Source organism: Phalaenopsis equestris, unplaced genomic scaffold (genome assembly GCF_001263595.1).
Source record: "Phalaenopsis equestris unplaced genomic scaffold, ASM126359v1 Scaffold000488, whole genome shotgun sequence".
Classification (NCBI taxonomy): domain Eukaryota; kingdom Viridiplantae; phylum Streptophyta; class Magnoliopsida; order Asparagales; family Orchidaceae; genus Phalaenopsis; species Phalaenopsis equestris.
The window spans coordinates 58,097-77,027 of record NW_018164928.1 but is presented as its reverse complement, the minus strand read 5'-3'; the positions used below and the strand labels follow the sequence as shown (position 1 = coordinate 77,027).

Genomic DNA, 18,931 nt, shown 5'->3' with positions numbered 1-18,931 from the left:
GTATCGGGAGGACTGTATGTTCCAGACAAATAAGAGTAGATCATCTCCTAAAGAATTTATCTAACTAGATTCATGTATACGAATCCAACATCCTCCATCCTAGATAGATTGTTGTGTTGTGAAACCTAAGCACAAGGCCCCGGCGCTATGCGTCATGTTGTGGGCGCTTAAGCGACCACTTGGTTGCCACTCGAACAAGGAGTCGGAGCCTACGTGCCGGCTTTGGGTGCATATGCGCCCGCTATAGAGCGGGTGCTGCTCTTATTCTTGAGTGACCGATGTTTAGGCGTCGATTTATTGGTGCCTAGGCGCCCATTATGGGGTGTCAATACAAAGCATTTGGCCCACCAAGTTTGAGGGCCTAAGCGCTCGATGCAGTTACTACAAGAAAAATTTGTTATTAAGCCAATTTTTTTTGTGTGGATCGGTGAGCTTGCTATTTTATTCTTTTTGAATTTTTTTACGAGCATCCCGGTGAAAACGAGGAATGTCAAAGGTGTGAATTTCAGTGATTCAGTGTGTTGTTTGCGTCAGATCGGAGAGGGAAGATTGTGGAGCGAGTTCTGTAAGTTTGTTTTGTGTGTTTAGAGAAAACTTGTGAGTTTTTTTGTAAATTTCTGAATTTCATATTGAAAATTTTTGGTGTTGTGACTCTGTGGCTTTTTCTCATTCTCGAGTTTTTCCACGTAAATTCTCGAGTGATTTCAGGTTGCTTTGATTGTGCTTCTGTTTTAATTTTTGTTTTGAGTTTTTATCGAATTGGTGCGATCTCATTATTCCATCGTTTGGTTTAATTTTTAATTGATTCTAAGCCCTGACAAAGTTGGGAATTGTTTGTTGTGTGATTCCTATCAACTGGCATCAGAGACGAGTTCGATTCAAGTGAGAGCAATGACCAAAGAAGCAATGTTCAAAGTGGAGAAGTTCAATGGGACGAACTTCATGTTCTGGAAGATGCATGTGGAGGAATCGTTGTATCAAAAAAAGTTATACTTGCCACTACAAGGAATTAAAAAGAAACATGAATCTATGTCTATGGAGGAATGGAAAGTGTTTGATCGAACGACACTATGTTTGATTAGGTTGACGCTTTTCTCATATTTTGCGTTCAACATTGTGAATGAGAAAACTATGGTGGATCTCATGGCGGCACCAACCAAGATTTATGAAAATCTTCTGCTTTCAATAAGGTTTTTTTGATGAAGAAGTTATTCAACATAAAGATAGTTGAAGACAGTTTAGTAGCATAACATCTCAATAACTTCAACACTTTGACGAGCCAGATGAGTTTTGTAGGGATCAAGCTTGATGATGAGGTCAGAGCACTGGTGATGCTATCTCCATTGCCGAATAGCTAGGATGGCTTGGTAACGATGGTGGTTAATTCTTTAGGGAATTTGAAGTTGAACTTCGATGATATCGTGGGCTGGATGCTAAATGAAAAAGTTCACAGAAAAGCTGCAAATGGCGAATCTTCAGGTTTTGTGTTGAATACTGATAACAGGGGAAGGAATCTGGGTAGGAATACAGGCAGAGACAAATCCAAGTTCAAGAAAAAAAAAACTCAAATTAAGCAGAGGAGAATGCTGGAACTGTGGTTAGAAGAGACATTTCAAGAAAGAATGCAAAGCTTCAAGGAAAGCTGGTGGTGAAGGATAAGAAAGTAGTTACTCTACCAATGTCTCTACTAGTGAAATCCAAAGTGACTTCCTAGTATTATCCCTAGTCAGTACAGAATCATGGAAAGTGGATTCAGGTGCCTGATAGGCCTCAAAATGTGTTATTTTCATGCTTTATTTTATAATGATATTGCACTTTAAAGGTATGTTTTCTTGTGTTTTTGGTTGTAGGTACATTAAGTTGAAAATTTTGGAGTGATTGGAGCAAAAGGAACAAAAATGGAGCAAAACAGAGCAAACCGGAGCAAATCGGGTCGAATCGGGGGGGCACGGAGCCATGGGGACCAAAACCGGACACTTAAATGCCTGTGCCCGGGGCTTAAGCGCCCAAATATGGCGCTTAGGCGCCACCAGACAGAGAGGGGGGGGGGTCGGGGCGCCCCAAAAAAACACCGAAGAGACGCTTAGGTGCCGGTGACAGTTTTCAACATATATTCTAGAATATACGTTTGATGTGGATGATTTTTTAAGCGGTACTTCGTGCATCTCTTGGGGAATTCGTTGGAAATGAGAAAATGAACTTTCTAGAAGAATTTTGGGCGGTTATATGAAGTTATGAAGAGGCACTTCAGGTATGATTTGGAAGATTCAATGAATATGAACAATTTTGAAGACACTTAAGAATCTGTTGGGAAATTATAGATAAGACTTGTAATTGCTTTTAAAAGAACTCTTGGACTCTTGAATTAATTGAAAGAGGAGAAGAAGGCTCGGAGAAGAAGAAGAAGGCCTGGGCGTGAGCCCCAAGTGGGGCGGCAAGGTGAGAGAGAAAGAGAGAGTGAGCGATTTCTTCTTTTCTTTTCACCTTGTTCTTGGAGAAGATTGTAAGAAGATTGTTTTTGCTATACAAGGAAAATTTGATTTCCATCTAAGATAAGTATTTTCATTGTATTTTAATTTGAATCTAGTACTTTGTTTGTATGGTTTCAAAGTCTTGCTCAATGAAAAGTTCTTGTTGTTTCTCCATGTGTAGTGAGTAGTTTTCTTTACTCTTATCTCTTATAATGAATTAGTATGCATGTGCCAAATATAAAATTGAGTAGAGTGAGAATATATTGTGATGATTTTACTTTGTTCTTCATTTACATGTAAACTTAAGTGTTGTCTCAATCAACTGTGGTAGAATCACATGAGATTGTATGGATGAGAATGTAGTTCATATGATTGAGTGCAAATAAATAGAGAAATAATCTTTAATGGGTGTAAAATTAGAGAATTTTAGAGTGACAGACTAAAGCCCCCTAATTTGGTCTATTGTTTTAGATTTTGATGCAAGATGTTAGCCTCTAAGTGGAGGGATAAGATGGAACTCTAGAGTGAGAGCTAATATCTTCCCTGACTAGCCTGTCTTCAGAACTATTCAAACTTTAAATTAACGAATGTTCTTTATAACATCTCTAGTGAGGGTAAAGAATATAATTGCTTCTATTTGTCACAATCTCTCTCACTACTTGTTTTACTTTTTACACATGTCACTAATTTCATTGCATGAGAAATGATACTTTTAATATAGTAAACCTCACTTTCTGATTTTCACTAAGTATTTTAGTTTAGAAGTAGAAGTAGTATTGTAGTAATAATTGTAGGATATAATCAAAACCAAACCTTTATCGACCTTCCAAGCTAGAGTGTGTTATTTTAGACTAGAACTTCTCTTGAAAGCCGTCGTGATTAACCTCGATCTCCGTGGGATCGATATTCTGGGCTTAATCAGAAAGCCCTATATTACTTGATAACGATACGTATGCTTGCGTAGAATCCCTACAAATATAATTGAAATTTTACTTTGCTTGGGATCAAGTTTTTGGTGTCATTACCGGGGATTAAAATCTTCAAATAATGGTGTCAACTTCATAAATGCTTACATATAAAAAATATCGGCATCAATGCCTCCTTTCATGCTTGCCCCAATAAAGAGATATTTTAAAACTACAGTCAGAGTGGTCTAAGAAAGTTTTATTTGGGAGATAATAAAGCCTACAATATAGTAGGAAATAGTGATGTTGATATTAAGTTGCCGAATGAAACTGTTTGAAATGTTACTGAGGTTAGCATTTTCTAAGTTTAAGGAAAAACTTCTTCTCTGTGAGCCAGTTGACAAAGTCAGTACTCGTGACTGCTTTCACAGGTGATTCATGGAAGGTGGTCAGGGGGGCTTTAGTGATGGCTCGGGGCAACATTGAAGATACCCTTTATCTAATCAATGAAATGATTAATTTTATTGATGTGGTAGGAACCAGGGTGGACGTAGGTTTGAGGCATCGTTGGCTTAGCCATATGAGCGAGAAATGTATGAAGTCCCTACTTTCAAAGAATAAACTTCAGGGTTTGAAATCAGTTTTGTCCATTGGAAGTTTTTGCAATTTTGTCACGTATCGATGATCACACGAGAAATGTATGAGTTTTTTTTTTAAAACAAAAATTTGATGTATTAGAAGTCTTTAAGAAATGGAAGGTTATGAAAAAAAAGAGACAAACTTGAAGATGAAGTGTCTCAGATCAGATGATGGAGGTGAGTAACATGATCAGATGTTTATGAATTTCGCTTATACAGAGGAAGTCAGGCATGAGTTCTTTTTCTCAAGAACATCGCAACGAAATTGTGTGGCTGAGCTCGTGAATTGAACAATCACAAAGCCTGCCAGGAGCAGGAGGCTGCATGCTGGCTTGTAAAACCGCGTTGGACTGAAACAGTAAATATTGAAATTTATCTGATTAACCGTATAGTCCATCAGTATATTTGGAGGAAGACTTACATGAAAATATCTGGAGTGACAAAATTGTATGTCTATCTTATTTAAAAGTGTTTGGATGTTATGCATATGTGCATTTTGATGCAGGGTCCAAGAATAAGCTTAACTCAAAATCTGTTAAGTGCACCTTCATTGGATATGACTCAAATGAATTTAACTACAAGTTCCGAGATTATCAAAAATCAGAAATTCATCAGGATCAGTGATGTCACTTTCAACGAAATGGAGATGTACTAAGACAAAGTCAGAATTCAGGATATTCCTTCAGCTATTTCTGATAAATCCAAACATGTGGAGATATATGATACTCGTGATCGGGAAGATGGAGAAAGAAGTAGTGCTTAACCAGAAGGAGCATTGGAAGTTCCTCATTCACTTGATACAAAAGTCATATGATCAAGCTAAGTGACATGGCCTGTACACATGTATTCTCCTTCATTACACTATTTGTTACTAACTGATAGTGGTGAATCATAGTAATTTGAGGATGTCACTTAAGTTGAAGATTCAAGGAAATGAGAGCTTGCCATGGATGAATAAATGCAATTTTTGGAGTCAAATCAGACTTAAGATTTGACGGTACTACCAATTGATAAAAGAACACTGCATAACAAGTGTCTCTACAGGTTAAAAAAGGAGTCAGATGGTAGCAAGCTCTACAAGGCAAGAGTTGTTGCGAAGGGTTTCTAGCAGAGAGGAGTTGATTACTCAAAGATGTTCTCCGAAGTGGTGAAGATGACTAATATCAGGGTTGTGCTGAGTCTGATAGCAGTGGAAGATCTATATTTGGAGTAAATGGATGTAAAAATAGTTTTTTACATGGAGTTTTGAATGAGGAACTGTACACGGTGCAACCACAAGGTTGGGTTATGAGGTTTCAGGCAAAAAAAGATTTGGTCTGCAGATTGAAGAAGAGTCTCTATAGCTTGAAACAGGCCTCGCGACAGTAGTACAAGAGTTTTGACAGGTTTATTACAGACAATGGGTACATGAAGTGTCAGATAAACCATTGTTGTTTCATCGAATACTTCAATAACTATTATATTTTGCTTCTTTTGTATGTGAATGACATACTGATTGTAGGGTCAGCTATGTAGAAAATCAAGGACTCAAAGAAACAGTTATCATGTGTGTTCTAGATGAAGGATTTATGTCAAACTTAGAAGATCATCGGGATGAGAATCAACACAAAAGTGTTGGAACACTAAAGTTATCTCAGACAGAGTATGTTGAGAAAATCCTACAGAGGTTCAACATGAGGGGCAAAACCAGTTAGCACTATCTTAGATAGTCACTTCAAACTATCTAAGGAGCTATCACCTAACTCTAAAGCAGAGCAAACACAGATGGAGAAAACTCCGAATGCTTTAGCAGTTGGATGTTTGATGCATGCGATGATTTGTACCAGGCCAGATATTGCATATGCAGTGGGAGTGGTTAGCAGATACATGAGCAATCCTGGAAGACAACATTAGGAGGCGGTAAAGTGGATTCTCAGGTATTTGAAGAGAACAATTAACAAGACACTTAGCTATGACAGTGCAGGGATCAGTCTACAGAGATTCGTAGATTTAGATCTGGCAGGAGATACGGACAGTCGGAGAAGCACAACGGGGTATATCTTCAAATTAGGGAGCACAGCGGTGAGTTGGGTTTCCAGGTTGCAGAAGATTGTTGCATTCTTTAATACAGAGGCCAAGTATGTTCCTATTGCTGATGCTAGCAAGAAGATGATTTGGTTAAAAAATTTCGTGGCAAAATTGGGCAATGAGCATGTGATTGGAATACTCCATAGTAACAGTATGAGTGCGATTCATATTGCTAAGAGTGATGTTTTTCATGCTATGACGAAGCACATCCTGCTCAGGTATTATTTCATTCGATGCCATCTGGAAGATGGATAGTTATTTTTGGAAAAGATACACATAGCTTAGAATCCTGTGAAGATATCTTACAGATATGTTGACGAATGTGTTGACTTTTGAGAAACTGAAGATGTGATTTTCATGAATATTGAGATTGGGGGTGAGCCACACCATAGTAAGCGACTATGAAGGTGATTAGGATTGAGGTACATGTATAGGACTGGTGCTAGCTGCTATGTCTCCAAGTGGGAGATTGTTGGGCTGTGGAGCCTAAGCACAAGGCACTCGACGCATATGCGCCGTGTTGTGGGCGCTTAAGCGCCAACTTGAGTGTTGCTCGAACAGTGGAGCTGACGCCCAGGCACTGGCTTTAGGCGAATATGCGTCTGCTATGGAGCGGGCATTGCTTTTATTCCCGAGAGATCGACGCTTATTGGTGCATAGGCGCCCATTATGGGGGCCTCGATACAGAGCGCTTGGCACCACCTAAGCGCTTGGTGAAGTTACTACACAAAAAATTGATTTTTAAGTCATGTTTTATCGTGGATCGGTGAGCTTGTTGTTTTCTTCTTTCTTAGTTCTTCGACGAGCATCTCAGTGAAGGTGAGGAGTGTCGAATAGGTGAATTTCAGTGATTCGGCGTGATTTCTGCATCAAATCGAAGAGGAAAGATTATGGAGTGAGTCTTGTAAGTTTCCTTTGAGTGTGGAGAGAAAACTTGTGTAAGTTTTTGGAAAACCTTCTTAATTTTATAGTGGAAATTTTGGGTTGTAAGACTCCGTGGTTTTCTCACGCCCTCAAGTTTTTACACGTAAATTCACGTGTGTTTTTCGGTTGCTTTAATTGTGCTTCTGTTTTAATTTTTGCTCATATTTTTTATCGAATTAATGCGATTGTGTTATTCTGTGGTGTGATTTAGTTTTTAATGGATTCTAAGCCTCAGTAAAGTTGAGAATTGTTTATTATGTAATCTTAACACAAACCGAATAGGCGAAACAGATCGTCCAGTCCCAGGACAGTGGGTACTGATCCTCAACAAGTAGTCATCCGACCTAAGGGCCGCCAGGCCTAATGGTCGGTCGACCTAAAATGGATGGGTCGAAGTCCCTGGTAGGCAACCGACCGCTTCTGGCGAGATGTCCGTGGGCCCCTCGGATTGTATTTATGTATAGACTAAAATACCTCCGTCGTACCTATGTATGTTAGGGGTATAATATGTAATTGTGCCACCTCTCATTCCTATAAATAGGTGATCCATTTCATGAATAAATGTTGCACAAATTTTATTGTTCTATAGTGTGTTATTGCTCTCACTGCTTTCTCTTTCTCTCTCTTCAATGCTTTATTCTTTACGCTTGTCTTTCAGACAGTTTTGAATTCAACAGTAATAATTGAAATAAACTTATTAATTAGGTATAGATGACAAGTCACCAATTTTCTTTTTAATTAATTTTTTATAGTTAAAGTAGTTCGAAACCAACAAAGACATAATAGTGGTGCTAATTTTGTTGAATAGAAAGTTAAAAGAAACGTCTTTCAAGCAAAGTGTTCACAACATATACAATAATGATGAGAAAATGTATAAAGCCCAAATCACGAATGTATTGTGGTTGAGTAGACAGAGTGAAGAAGTAAATTTCAGAATAATCCCACTTACTTTAAATCCTTCCACTTAAAGAAGCCAAAAGTTTCGGCAAGTGCAATGCTTAAAGAAGGATTATATGCCTACTCCATTGATGTATTTTGCCGTTTAAAATTTTCCCACCGACAAATATGTTATCATCATATTAATAACAGCACCGGAAACACTTATTGTTAGATATGACTCACATATCATAAAGGGACATATTTTGGAGCGGAGCGGAAGATTATGTCCAAATTAGGAGAGTTTTCTTATGTGAGTTGGGGGTGAGGTACATGGGTAATTGGTAATTACATATTGTACCCCTGAGTTTTCTAGGGTTATAAATAGACATGTATGTAACCTTATGTGCAACGGAAGATTCTGTCAAAATTAGGGGAGTTTCCTTATGTGAGTTGGGGGTGAGGTATATGAGTAATTTGATAATTATATATTATATTTCAGGGGTTACAAATAAGCTTGTATATAACCCTAGGTGTGATCCTATATTTTGTATTTAGTAATCTCTTTTCTGAATATTCGAGAAAGTCGTCGCTCTGCTTCCGAAGACGTAGGCATCTTTGGCGAACCTCATTAAATCTTTGTGTTCTTTTGGATTTGTGTCGTTCTTGTTTTTTCTTCGCCCTAATTTCTCAACAAGTGATATCAGAGAGAGGTTTAAGGGCAGAGAAGAGATCGGCGCAGGGACGAAGAAGGATTCGCCGTTTTGGCAGACAAGTTCGACGAAGGGTTCCTTGGTTGCGAACAAATTCATCGATTTGCTAGGAGCAGTTCAACAAAGATCAAAAAAAAAAAAAAAAATTAGCGGCTTTGCGATTTTGGCTTCTGATTTGCGAAATTTCCCTGTCGTGAGGCGGAAGATTTACGAACCGATTTGTTCCCTCACTGATTCAGAAGATTTGCTGCTTGCGGAGGAAGGAAATCTCGGCGGAAATCTCGGTTGCGAAAGGCGATTTACTTTGTTGGAGGCGCAAGAAATTTTTTGCTCCGATTTCATTCCTTTGCGGGAGGAGTCTGCGGAGAAGGAATTTGGAAGTTCTAATTTTATTCCTTTGCGGGAGACGGAGAAGAAAATTGGAAAGAAATTAAGTTCTGATTTTATTCCTTTTGATGATGGAGAGAAATCTCGAAGGCGCAGAGGCTGAAGAAATGAAAGTTTTTTAAGTTCAATTAATTAAATGAAATATTTTAATCAATGAGGATTTAATTAAAGAAGCTTAATTAAGGAAATATTTCAATCTTTTCTTTACAAAAAAAAAAAAATTTCTTAAAAAAACTTAATTAAGGCAACTTCGTTAAGAGAATTTCTTCAATCCTTATTTTTCTTTTTGAAAAAATTCTGAGCAAGGATTTGCAGAGGAATTTGCAGAATAATTTGTTACAGGAGTTATTTTCAAATGATATTTTCTGGTGTAAAATTCAAGGTGGTGAAGTTCGATGGAACTGATAACTTCGGATTGTGACAAACAAAAGTAAAAGATCTGTTGGCTCAACAAGAAAACAACAGAGAATCTTAAAAGCTTTGCTGGCAATAAAACCAGATGTCATAGAGGATGATGATTGAGAAAAATTGCAACAACGAGCGACAATAACTATACGCCTATGTCTGACAGATGAAATTATGTATCACGTGATTAATCTAAAATCTCCAGGGGAGATATGAAAGAAATTGAAAACTCAGTGACAAATAAATTGTATCAAAAACAAAAGCTGTATGGGCTGAACATGCAATAAGGTTCTGATCTGGCGCAACATGTTAATGAGTTTAATCAAATAATCACAGATTTATCACGGCTTGCTGTGACTATTGAGGATGAAGACCGAGTAATGATTTTATTGTGTTTACTATCTTCTTCCTATGAACACCTGGTGACTACTCTTACATATGAGAAAGAAACTATCAAAGTTGATGAGATTATTGCAGCATTGTTGACTCACAACCAGCGGAAGCAGAATGCAAGGGAAAACTCTCATGGCGACAATTTATATGTTAAGGGTAAGCAAGATCGTGGAAGGAAGAAAGAGAATAAGGGTTCTAAAAGGCGAAATTTTATATCCAAGTCCAAAGACAAAAAAACAATTCATTACTATAATTGCAATGAGTCATGTCATATAAAGAGAGATTGTCCAAAGCTGAAGAAGCAGAATGAGGAGAAATGTGCTGCATCATCAAAGTCTGTAAATGTGTTGCAGAGTGACAATTCAGATTGCAGTGATGACGACATGTTTTCAGTTTCATCAACTCAGTTCACAGATGCATGAATTTTTGATTCAAAATGCTCTTATCACATAACACCTAACAGAGAGTGGCTTACTTCATACAGGTTAACTAATTCTGGCTCAGTTTATTTAGGTGGTGATAAATACCGCAATATTATTGGTATTGGTGAAGTCAAAATTCAGATGTATGATGACACTGTTAGAACATTATGTGATGTCAGACATATTCCAGATCTAAAGAAGAATTTAATCTTTTTGGGCACTCTACACAAAAATTGTTTTATTCCTAAGACAGATGAGGATAGGAAAATCATCAGAATTGTTAAGGGTGCACTGACTGTGATGAAAGAAAAGTTAACTGCAGGTAATATCTACAAACTGTTGGGGACTACAGTTGTAGGCGGAGTTCATTCTGTGGAGTCAGATGATGATAGTACAAAGCTATGACATATGCGTCTGGGTCATCTCAGTGAACGTGGGATGACAGAATTGCATAGAAGAAACCTGTTGCATGATGTTAAAAGCTGCAAACTCGATCTTTGTAAGTTTTGTGTTCTTGGAAAACAGACTAGAGTCAGTTTTATGACTGGAAAACACAAAACTGAAGGGATTCTTGATTATGTGCATTCCGATGTATGAGGTCATACTAGGAAATCTTCATTGGGAGGATATTAGTATTTTGTTACCTTTATTGTTGATTTCTCCAGGAAATTTTTAGTGTATTTTTTGAAGCAGAAATTTGAGGTATTCTCTAAATTCAAGCTGTGGAAAGTTGAGGTGGAGAACCAAACTGGCAGAAAGATTAAGTATTTGAGGTCCGATAATGACACATAGTACACATATTCGCAATTTCAGAAGTTTTGTGAGGAGCATGAGATTCATAAGCATTTTTCAATGCGTAAGACATCACAGTAGAATGGTGTGACAGAAATGATGAACAAGTCCTTAACTGAAAGAGCAATATGCTTGAGACTAAATGCAGGGTTTCCTAAGAGTTTTTGGGCAGAAGTTGTGAATATGACATGTTATCTCATCAATAGATCGCCTCGGGCATCGTTGGGTGGCAAGATCGCATAAGAGGCATGGACAGATAATCCAGTTAAATTTGATCATTTACGGATTTTTGGTTATCCTGCTTATGTGCATGTACCTGGAGATGAAAGATCAAAACTTGATCCAAAATCTAAGTAGTGCATCCTTCTGGGCTACAAGAAATTTGTGAAAAGATACAAGTTTTGAGATCCGATTGCAAAGAAAATGGTGATCAACAGAGATATAGTTTTTGATCAACAGTCCATGTTACAGCAGAATCAAGAAAAGGTGCAAGGGAACAATTCCAGTTCAGATTCAGTGCATATGGATTTAGAACAACATTCAGTGGCAACTGAGAGAGTTGAAAGTTCAAATCCAACACCTGGTGATTCCATTCCATATGATCTGCAGAATTACAATATAGTCAGAGACAAACAAAGACACACCAATATAAGATCTCCTAGCAGATTGGGTTATGAAGACTTGGTCTCTTGTGCACTTCTCATCAGCAGCGATGATCTAGTCACTTTTCAAGGAGATATCACTAGCCAAGAGAGAAAAATAGATGGGTGCAATGGCTGAGGAGAAAGAAAAATAGATGGGTGTAATAGTTGAGGAGATGAAGTCTTTGCGAAAAAATCGCACATAGGAGCTAGTTCAGCTTCCTGAGAGAAAGAAGACCATTGGTTGCAAGTGGGTGTATAAAAGGAAATTAGGAAAAGTTCAAGGCTCGACTGGTAGCAAAGGGATTTTCACAGCATAAGAGGATGGATTATGATGAAATCTTTTCTCCTGTGGTCAGACATTTCAATCAGGGCAGTGCTTGCATTAGTAGACATTTGAGATTTGCATTTGGAGCAGATGGATGTTAAAACTGCTTTCTTGTATGATGATCTAGAGGAGCAGATTTACATGGAGCAGCTAGATGGGTTCACTCAACCTGGACATGAGCATCTGGTCTGCAGGTTAAAGAAATCGTTGTATGAGTTGAAACAGTTTCTAAGACAATGGTACAAGCGGTTTGACTCCTACATGATTCAGATCGGCTACAAGAGATGTGAGTATGATTGTTGTGTTTATGCGAGTCTTGATAATCGTTCTCTTTTTCTGTTAATGTATGTTGATGATATATTGATTGCTGCAAAGAATGTGAATGACATTCGTGGTTTGAAAGCTTTATTGAGCAAAAAATTTGACATGAAAGACTTGGGCCCTACGAAGAAAATTCTTGGAATGAGGATTCATCGAGACAAAGACTTAAGCTATTATGTTTATCTCAACGAGGTTATGTTGAGAAAGTGCTGGACAGGTTATTGAGCCAGAAATTTGACATGAAAGACTTGGGCCTTACGGAGAAGATTCTTGGAATGGAGACTCATCGAGACAGAGACTCAAGCTATTATGTTTATCTCAACGAGACTATGTTGAGAAAGTGCTGGATAGGTTTGAGATGAGAACAACAAAGTCTGTAAGTACTCCTTTGGCAAATCATTTTAAGCTTTCTTCAGAACAGTGTCCTAAGACAGATACATAAATCGAAGATATGACAAATGTTCCATATGCCAGTGCAGTTGGTTGCTTGATGTATGCAATGATATGTACTCGTCCTGATTTGGCTCATGTTGTTAGTCAAGTTTGTAAATACATGACTAAACCTGGAAGGCGACATTGGGAAGCAGTCAAGTGGGTTTTCAGGTATCTAAAGGGTACTGTAGGACATGAAATTAGTTTTGGCAGTCAACAGGATGATCCTTCAATTGTAGGGTACCTTGATTCTGACTATGTTGATGATTTGGATGACATAAGATTTACAACTTTGTATGTGTTTACTCTTGGTGGGAGGCCTATATGTTGAAAATCAACAATTCATTATATTGTGACATTATCTACAACTGAAGCTGAGTACATGCCAGTAGCTGAATCTGCAAAAAAAGTCTTATGGCTTGCTGGGCTAGTAAAGGAACTGGGCGTTGAGCAAGGTGGAGTTCAGTTGCAGTGCGACAGTCAGAGTGCTATTTATCTGGCTAAGAACCAGGTGTATCATGTGAGAACCAAACACATTGATGTCAGGTATCACAAGATCAGAGAATTGATTGCTTCTGGTGAGATACTGTTGCAGAAGGTTCATACTGATGAAAATGCAGCTGATATATTAACCAAGTCAGTTACCATCAACAAGTTCTTGCATTGCTTGGGCTTGTTGAATGTTTGTCGTTGCTAGAAAGGCATGGTGGCCCAACCCACTTATGGTATGTAAGAAACTCCATGATGTATTTCTCCTAAGAGGCTGGATATTCGCCAAGGTGTAGACTTGTTAGATATGACTCATATACCATAAATGGACAAATTCTGGAGCGGAGCGGAATATTCTGTCCAAATTAGGAGAGTTTTCTTATGTAGGTTGGGGGTGAGGTACAAAGCTAATTTGGTAATTACATATTGTACTCTAGGATTTTCTAGGACTATAAATAGGTCTGTATGTAACCCTAGGTGTGATCCCATATTCTGTATTCTGTAATTCACTTTTCTAAATATTCGAGAAATTCGCTGCTCTGCTCCGTAGGACGTAGGCATCTTTGTCGAACCTCATTAAATTTTTGTGTTCTTATGAATTTGTGTCGTTCTTATTTTTCTTCACCCTAATTTCTCAACACTTATTATAATTGTCTTTGCATATAATTTAAAATTACGCTCTTTTTCCTATCCAGCGCCATTCCCGAAGATGGAAGAAGAAAGGCATATGCCGAGGCGCTGGCAAAAGCGAAGGCTAAGGCTGAAGAAGAAGCCATTATAGCCTTAGAGAAAGCTCGTGAAGCTGAAACTGCTGCCAAGAAGCTTGAAGAAGAGGTGCAGAAACTCTCAAAGCAACAAACCCAGGCAGCCAGCCTCGCTGAGGAAGCTCAAGCTAGAGCCGAGGCAGCTGGCTCAACACTAGAAGATCTCATCAGCAAGGCAAAAGGTCTCGGGGAGTTCTCCTGGCAAAAACTGAGCTCACAAATCACGACCGCAGTCTCTCCAAATTCATCTAATAGCAAATCACCTCCACCGACTCGAATCGCCACCACCAGAGGCCAGGCCAACGCCTCCATTTTGCCTCCAAGAAAGGCTGTTTTAAAGCAGCAGCAATCAAAGCCAATACCCAAGCAGAAACAAGTAGAGCGAGAGGAAAAAGCCACAAAAGCAGATGTGAGGAGTGTATTCGGAGGACTCTTCAAGCAAGAAACAATCTACATAGATGATGATTGAGCAATGCAGGTATTCTTCACTTCTCTTCTTCATGTAACATGTGAGTGTAAATTCTTTTGACTTTTTGTATTTTGCTCTGACTTTTCTGAACGTGTATGTAGCTGTCCATAAGCATCTGCGAGAGCAATGATATCTCGGTATTTCTTTTCCTTTTTAGCTCCGAATAAAGAGAAGCCGTTAAAGATGTGAATAAAGAAAAGAAGGAGAAAACATCAATAATTTGATTTTGGAAAAAATGGATGTGGGCGCCATTGATGTGACCTGGGGGTCTATTTTTGAGGGATCAATTAGTCGCTGTTTAAGGCAAGAAATTCTTGTGATTTGATGGGGAGCAGTGCATGCAGGAATTCAGTCCAACCACCTATGGAAAGATTCAGTGCATTAGAGGGCACACAAGTCTTGTCTTCTCCCACTTTCTTACCCAAATCTCCCCACCATTTCTCCGATAAATGAACGCAAAGCCTCTGTGAGCTCATCGAACCCCATAAAATGTCCAAAGCGTACCTATCAATAATTAACTTAAATCTCACTCGCAGACTAAAGTTTAATTTGGTTGCTTCATCATAAAGTATGTTTTTCAAATTGAATAAATATGTTAAATTCCATCATTGGATTTACATACTGCAATTAAAAACCAATATTCATATTATAATTTGTAGATATTTTACTTTTTCAATAATTGCTTTTTATATTCTAATAAGTAATAATTAGGGCCATAAACGAGCCGAGCTTGAGCGAGCTTAGGCTTGGCTCGTGTTCAGCTCGTGTTCGTTCGAAATCGGCTCGTGACGAAATCGGCTCGTGAATAGTGTGTTTATGTTCTGCTCGATTAAAATATTCGTGTTCGTATTCCGCTCGTGTTCGGCTCGAAATTTACTTGTTAAACTTAAATTGAGAAAAATAGATGTAAAGTGTGAGATTCGAATTTGGACCAAATATATATAAAAGAATGCACTAACTATATTGTCACATGAGGTGTTATGATTTAAATTTGGACATAAATATATATAATATATTATTATATAAATAATATATGTAATATATTGTTATATAAATATCTATATAATTTTTTTTTTTCGAGCTAAAACGAGACAAACCCGAGCGAACAAGAAGTTGTTCGCGTTCGGCTCGTTTATAATTCGAGCTTTAAAAATTTGTTCGTGTTCGATTCGTTTACTTGACGAACGAGCCGAACTCGAGCTACTTAACGAGCCGAACACGAGTTGTTCGCGAACAACGAGCTTTTTTTACAGCCCCAATAATAATGTACTCATGTTCTTAAAAAATATACTTCTATTTATTTACAATTAATAATGTGCATCTAATATTTTGTAGGCCAAATAAGTCATTTAACAATAATTCACTAACAATTGAGCTAAATCACACAAATTAACTTGACTTAAATCGCCTAAATAATGCCGTCTCGAGCTACATTTTCCGAGGATACACTATTGATCTCAATAAAAGAAACTACCAAAACAATTAGCAATAAACAATCTTATTTCCTCAAATCATATAAGCTTTAAGCTAACTATTAACTAAAGCCTCACAATAGAAAAAAAAAAATGCTCCAATGTAGATTTTTATATTTATATTTTAATGTGTTATAAAGTGTAAAGTGTAAATATAATTTTAATATCATTCCCTTACAACATTTAATATAAGAAAAAGTACATTTCCATAATGAAATCAATGATGAGCCAATGTATAAGACTCTCCTGTCTATCACTCCCTCATCTCTCTTTATTCTAATATTCAAAATATCACTTTAATTAGTTACTGAAACTCCATTAAATATATGGCCATTGGTACTCATCTTACATGATAAAATAATGGATGGAATGAAACAAATCGAAGGGCGGTATAAGAAAAAAAAAATTATGTCTTATAATAGATCTCTGTACAAATTTCAACCACACGATTACTCGAAATAAGAAGGAAGAAGTAGAAGAAGAAGAGCATACTAAAGTACAAGCCTTAGCGAAATCAGATAATCAAAATGACATTTAAAGCAATTAATTAGTATGAAATGGAGGCTTAGAACCCACCGCCGCCGCCGCCCCCCGCCGCCGCCGCCGCCGCAGACCAAACACCTCCAAACACCTCATTCAAGAGTAGCTTTGGCGCCGGCATGTTATAGTTCTGCATAGCCGGTAATCTTTTCTCCGCCACCGCCGCCTGCGATGCTCCACCGCAGCCCACCAAAACTCCTCCTTTCACTCTACTCTCTTTCATCTCTTCAAAACTTGCAGCCGCCGCCGTTGCTGATTCCTCTATAGGCAGTCTCTCGTACACGGCGTTCCTGAGTTCAATCGAACATTTAAATTAATTTTTTTTGTATAATGTTTTTATTAAGTTGAATATAATTATAAAAAAAACGTTTTTTTTAATTGATCTTACCTGAAGGTGGCGGCAACAACCATGACCGGACCCGAGGCCACGAGCTCGCCGGCGACGTAACCCCCAACAACCAGCCCCTGACCGCCGGAAAGAAGCACGGCCAGCCCTGTTGCTGCCGGCAAGAAAGATCCAGTGAGGGAAAGAATCTCATAACGGCCGCGTAGCACGGCTACATCGGAGCCGGGTGGCACTCCGGGCTGCCGGAGAGATATGTCGGCGACTACGCCGGTGGCTGTGAGAACGTAGACCCCACGATGTCTCCGGCGAGCATAACCGGCGATAGAGCTGATGATGTCGGAGCCGGTTGTGATCTCGAATAAGTGGGATCTCAGGGAGCTGGGAGTTTCATGTGCAACAGTAATTGGCTGCTTCGGCTTGTTTTTGGAACCCGGAGGACGGCCGCGGGGACGTCGGAGAGAGGAGGAGTTGGAGGCGGCGAGTTCGCCGGAGGACGGAGAGGAAGTTTGCATTCCGGCCCTCTGTTTAATTTGGAAGCTACTGACCATCAGCTTCCCAGCTTTTCTATAATGCCCCGGTGCACGTGCGGACAGGTGTTCGGGTTGGGGGTGTAATTGGTGTTGGAATGATATTGCACCCAATATCATCAATAACACATCAATATTATCGATCCACACATAATTCACATCCTTATGTAATGCCATTTTTTGAAAAATATTATGTCATGCTTATTAATAATCATTTTATTTTGAAATTCAATTGGACTGAAAAAATTAATGCATATTGAAAATATTTAATTATGAATTTTCATTTATATATTTTTAAACTATTTATATAGTTTTTATAAAAAAAGAAAATTGTTATTCTATTTTTTAAGAAAACATTAAGGTTTTTTTTTTTTTTGAAAATTTTGAGAAAATTTGATCTCAAATATATGCAAACTCTTAATTACCAATTTGAGCAAATTTGAGGGTGTGTTTTTGGGCAGTGCTACGGTGACGGTATGATGCCACACCGCAGACTTTTATGTTTGATAATACTAAGTTTAACCGACATTCTAAAAAAAGTGCAGCTGAAAGTTGTGTTTTCCTACTACACTTGGGTACCTGAGGTGGTTGCCAAAAAATCGCGACCTGACTTTTTTTTTTTATTTTTTATTTTTTATAATAGTCACCACAGTTTTTTGAACAATTGCTTCTTCTTTAGCAGTTTCACAACTGCTCCTTCAAACAGCTGCAGCTGTTCCAAACAGACCCTTAGACAATCATCAGTACTAACGTATTTAAGAGGCAACATTAAATGTTATAATGTCATTGATGATCATAATGGCATGATCACGCCCTTCAATTACCAAATATGTATTGAAGTATTATAATTTGAATATTTTGCTTGGGTATGGCATCACAAAAATTGATGGCAAAGTAATATCAAATTTATATGCACTACTTGGTTCTTCAAACGAATACAATTGCCATAAATGGTTTGATGCATATATGTATGTGAAGGTTGGAGACCATAACAAGAACTTGAAATATTAAATATATGTTAAGACATGAAAAGATATATCAAAACATGAAAAAAAAAAAAAAATTTGAATGTTATGTACGTGTATGTAAATATAAAAATTGTAATGGGTGAATGTGTAATAATATATAGATGTAGATTGCGTGAATGGGTGGAGAGCTAATAAAGCATTTGTTCAACTGTTGGACTGTTCCTCTGGAGCTTATCCTCTCCTTCGGCAACTTTAACTGTTGTCGGTTTGACGGCAAAGCTTTATTTCTCTTCCTTCATTTCCTCATCCCCTTACACAACCTTAACCGACATTGCGCGCCCAAGTGCTTGCGGCCTCTTACTTGTTGGGCCATCTTATTGGGCTTTAGAAGGTTGGTTGTGTAAGCATGAGCTTTCTGAACTGGACGGAGGTATGATTAGTGAACCGGTCATGCCGAATAGAAGACCAAATTACTAAAGATTATATTCATGAAAATATATTAAATAAAAAAGAAACTGTCTTTTATAAGCCAATTTTGATTAGCTTAGAAATCTCATGATCTGCCACTTAAAGTAATTATATTTGATGCAATGTTCGTAATTACTATTTGTCAGTGAATCACACTCAAGAAATAAAGCATA

General features: G+C 38.0%; 2 protein-coding genes across 5 annotated transcripts in view; one reads left to right on the top strand and one right to left on the bottom strand.

The window, feature by feature from the left end:
* LOC110028068 (protein plastid transcriptionally active 16, chloroplastic) overlaps nucleotides 1–16,895 on the top strand; it is a 28,615-nt gene extending 11,720 nt beyond the window's left edge. The window contains exons 4-5 of one of the 4 annotated variants that reach the window (XM_020729772.1): nucleotides 13,900–14,446; nucleotides 16,844–16,895. In XM_020729772.1, the coding sequence (XP_020585431.1) occupies nucleotides 13,900–14,437 (538 nt within the window). In that variant the 3' untranslated portion in view covers nucleotides 14,438–14,446; nucleotides 16,844–16,895. Of the gene's footprint in view, nucleotides 1–13,899; nucleotides 14,986–16,843 lie in introns of those variants that run through there. The other 3 variants (XM_020729771.1, XM_020729770.1, XM_020729769.1) reach the window with 3 other exon arrangements.
* On the bottom strand, nucleotides 16,475–17,499 carry LOC110028046 (AT-hook motif nuclear-localized protein 25-like). Its single transcript, XM_020729748.1, has 2 exons — nucleotides 16,838–17,499; nucleotides 16,475–16,739 (listed from the first exon to the last, which is right to left on the bottom strand). The coding sequence occupies exons 1-2, from the start codon at nucleotides 17,497–17,499 to the stop codon at nucleotides 16,475–16,477; spliced, it is 927 nt and encodes a 308-aa protein (XP_020585407.1).
* Nucleotides 17,500–18,931: the final 1,432 nt, after the last annotated feature.

Excerpts from the sequence above, each read along its gene's own strand:
- LOC110028046 (XM_020729748.1), bottom strand. The coding sequence starts at position 17,499 with ATGGCATTACATAAGGATGTGAATTATGTGTGGATCGATAATATTGAT. Across the intron at positions 16,740-16,837 it reads GTTGTTGCCGCCACCTTCAG|GAACGCCGTGTACGAGAGAC; the intron begins GTAAGATCAATT and ends GATTGAACTCAG.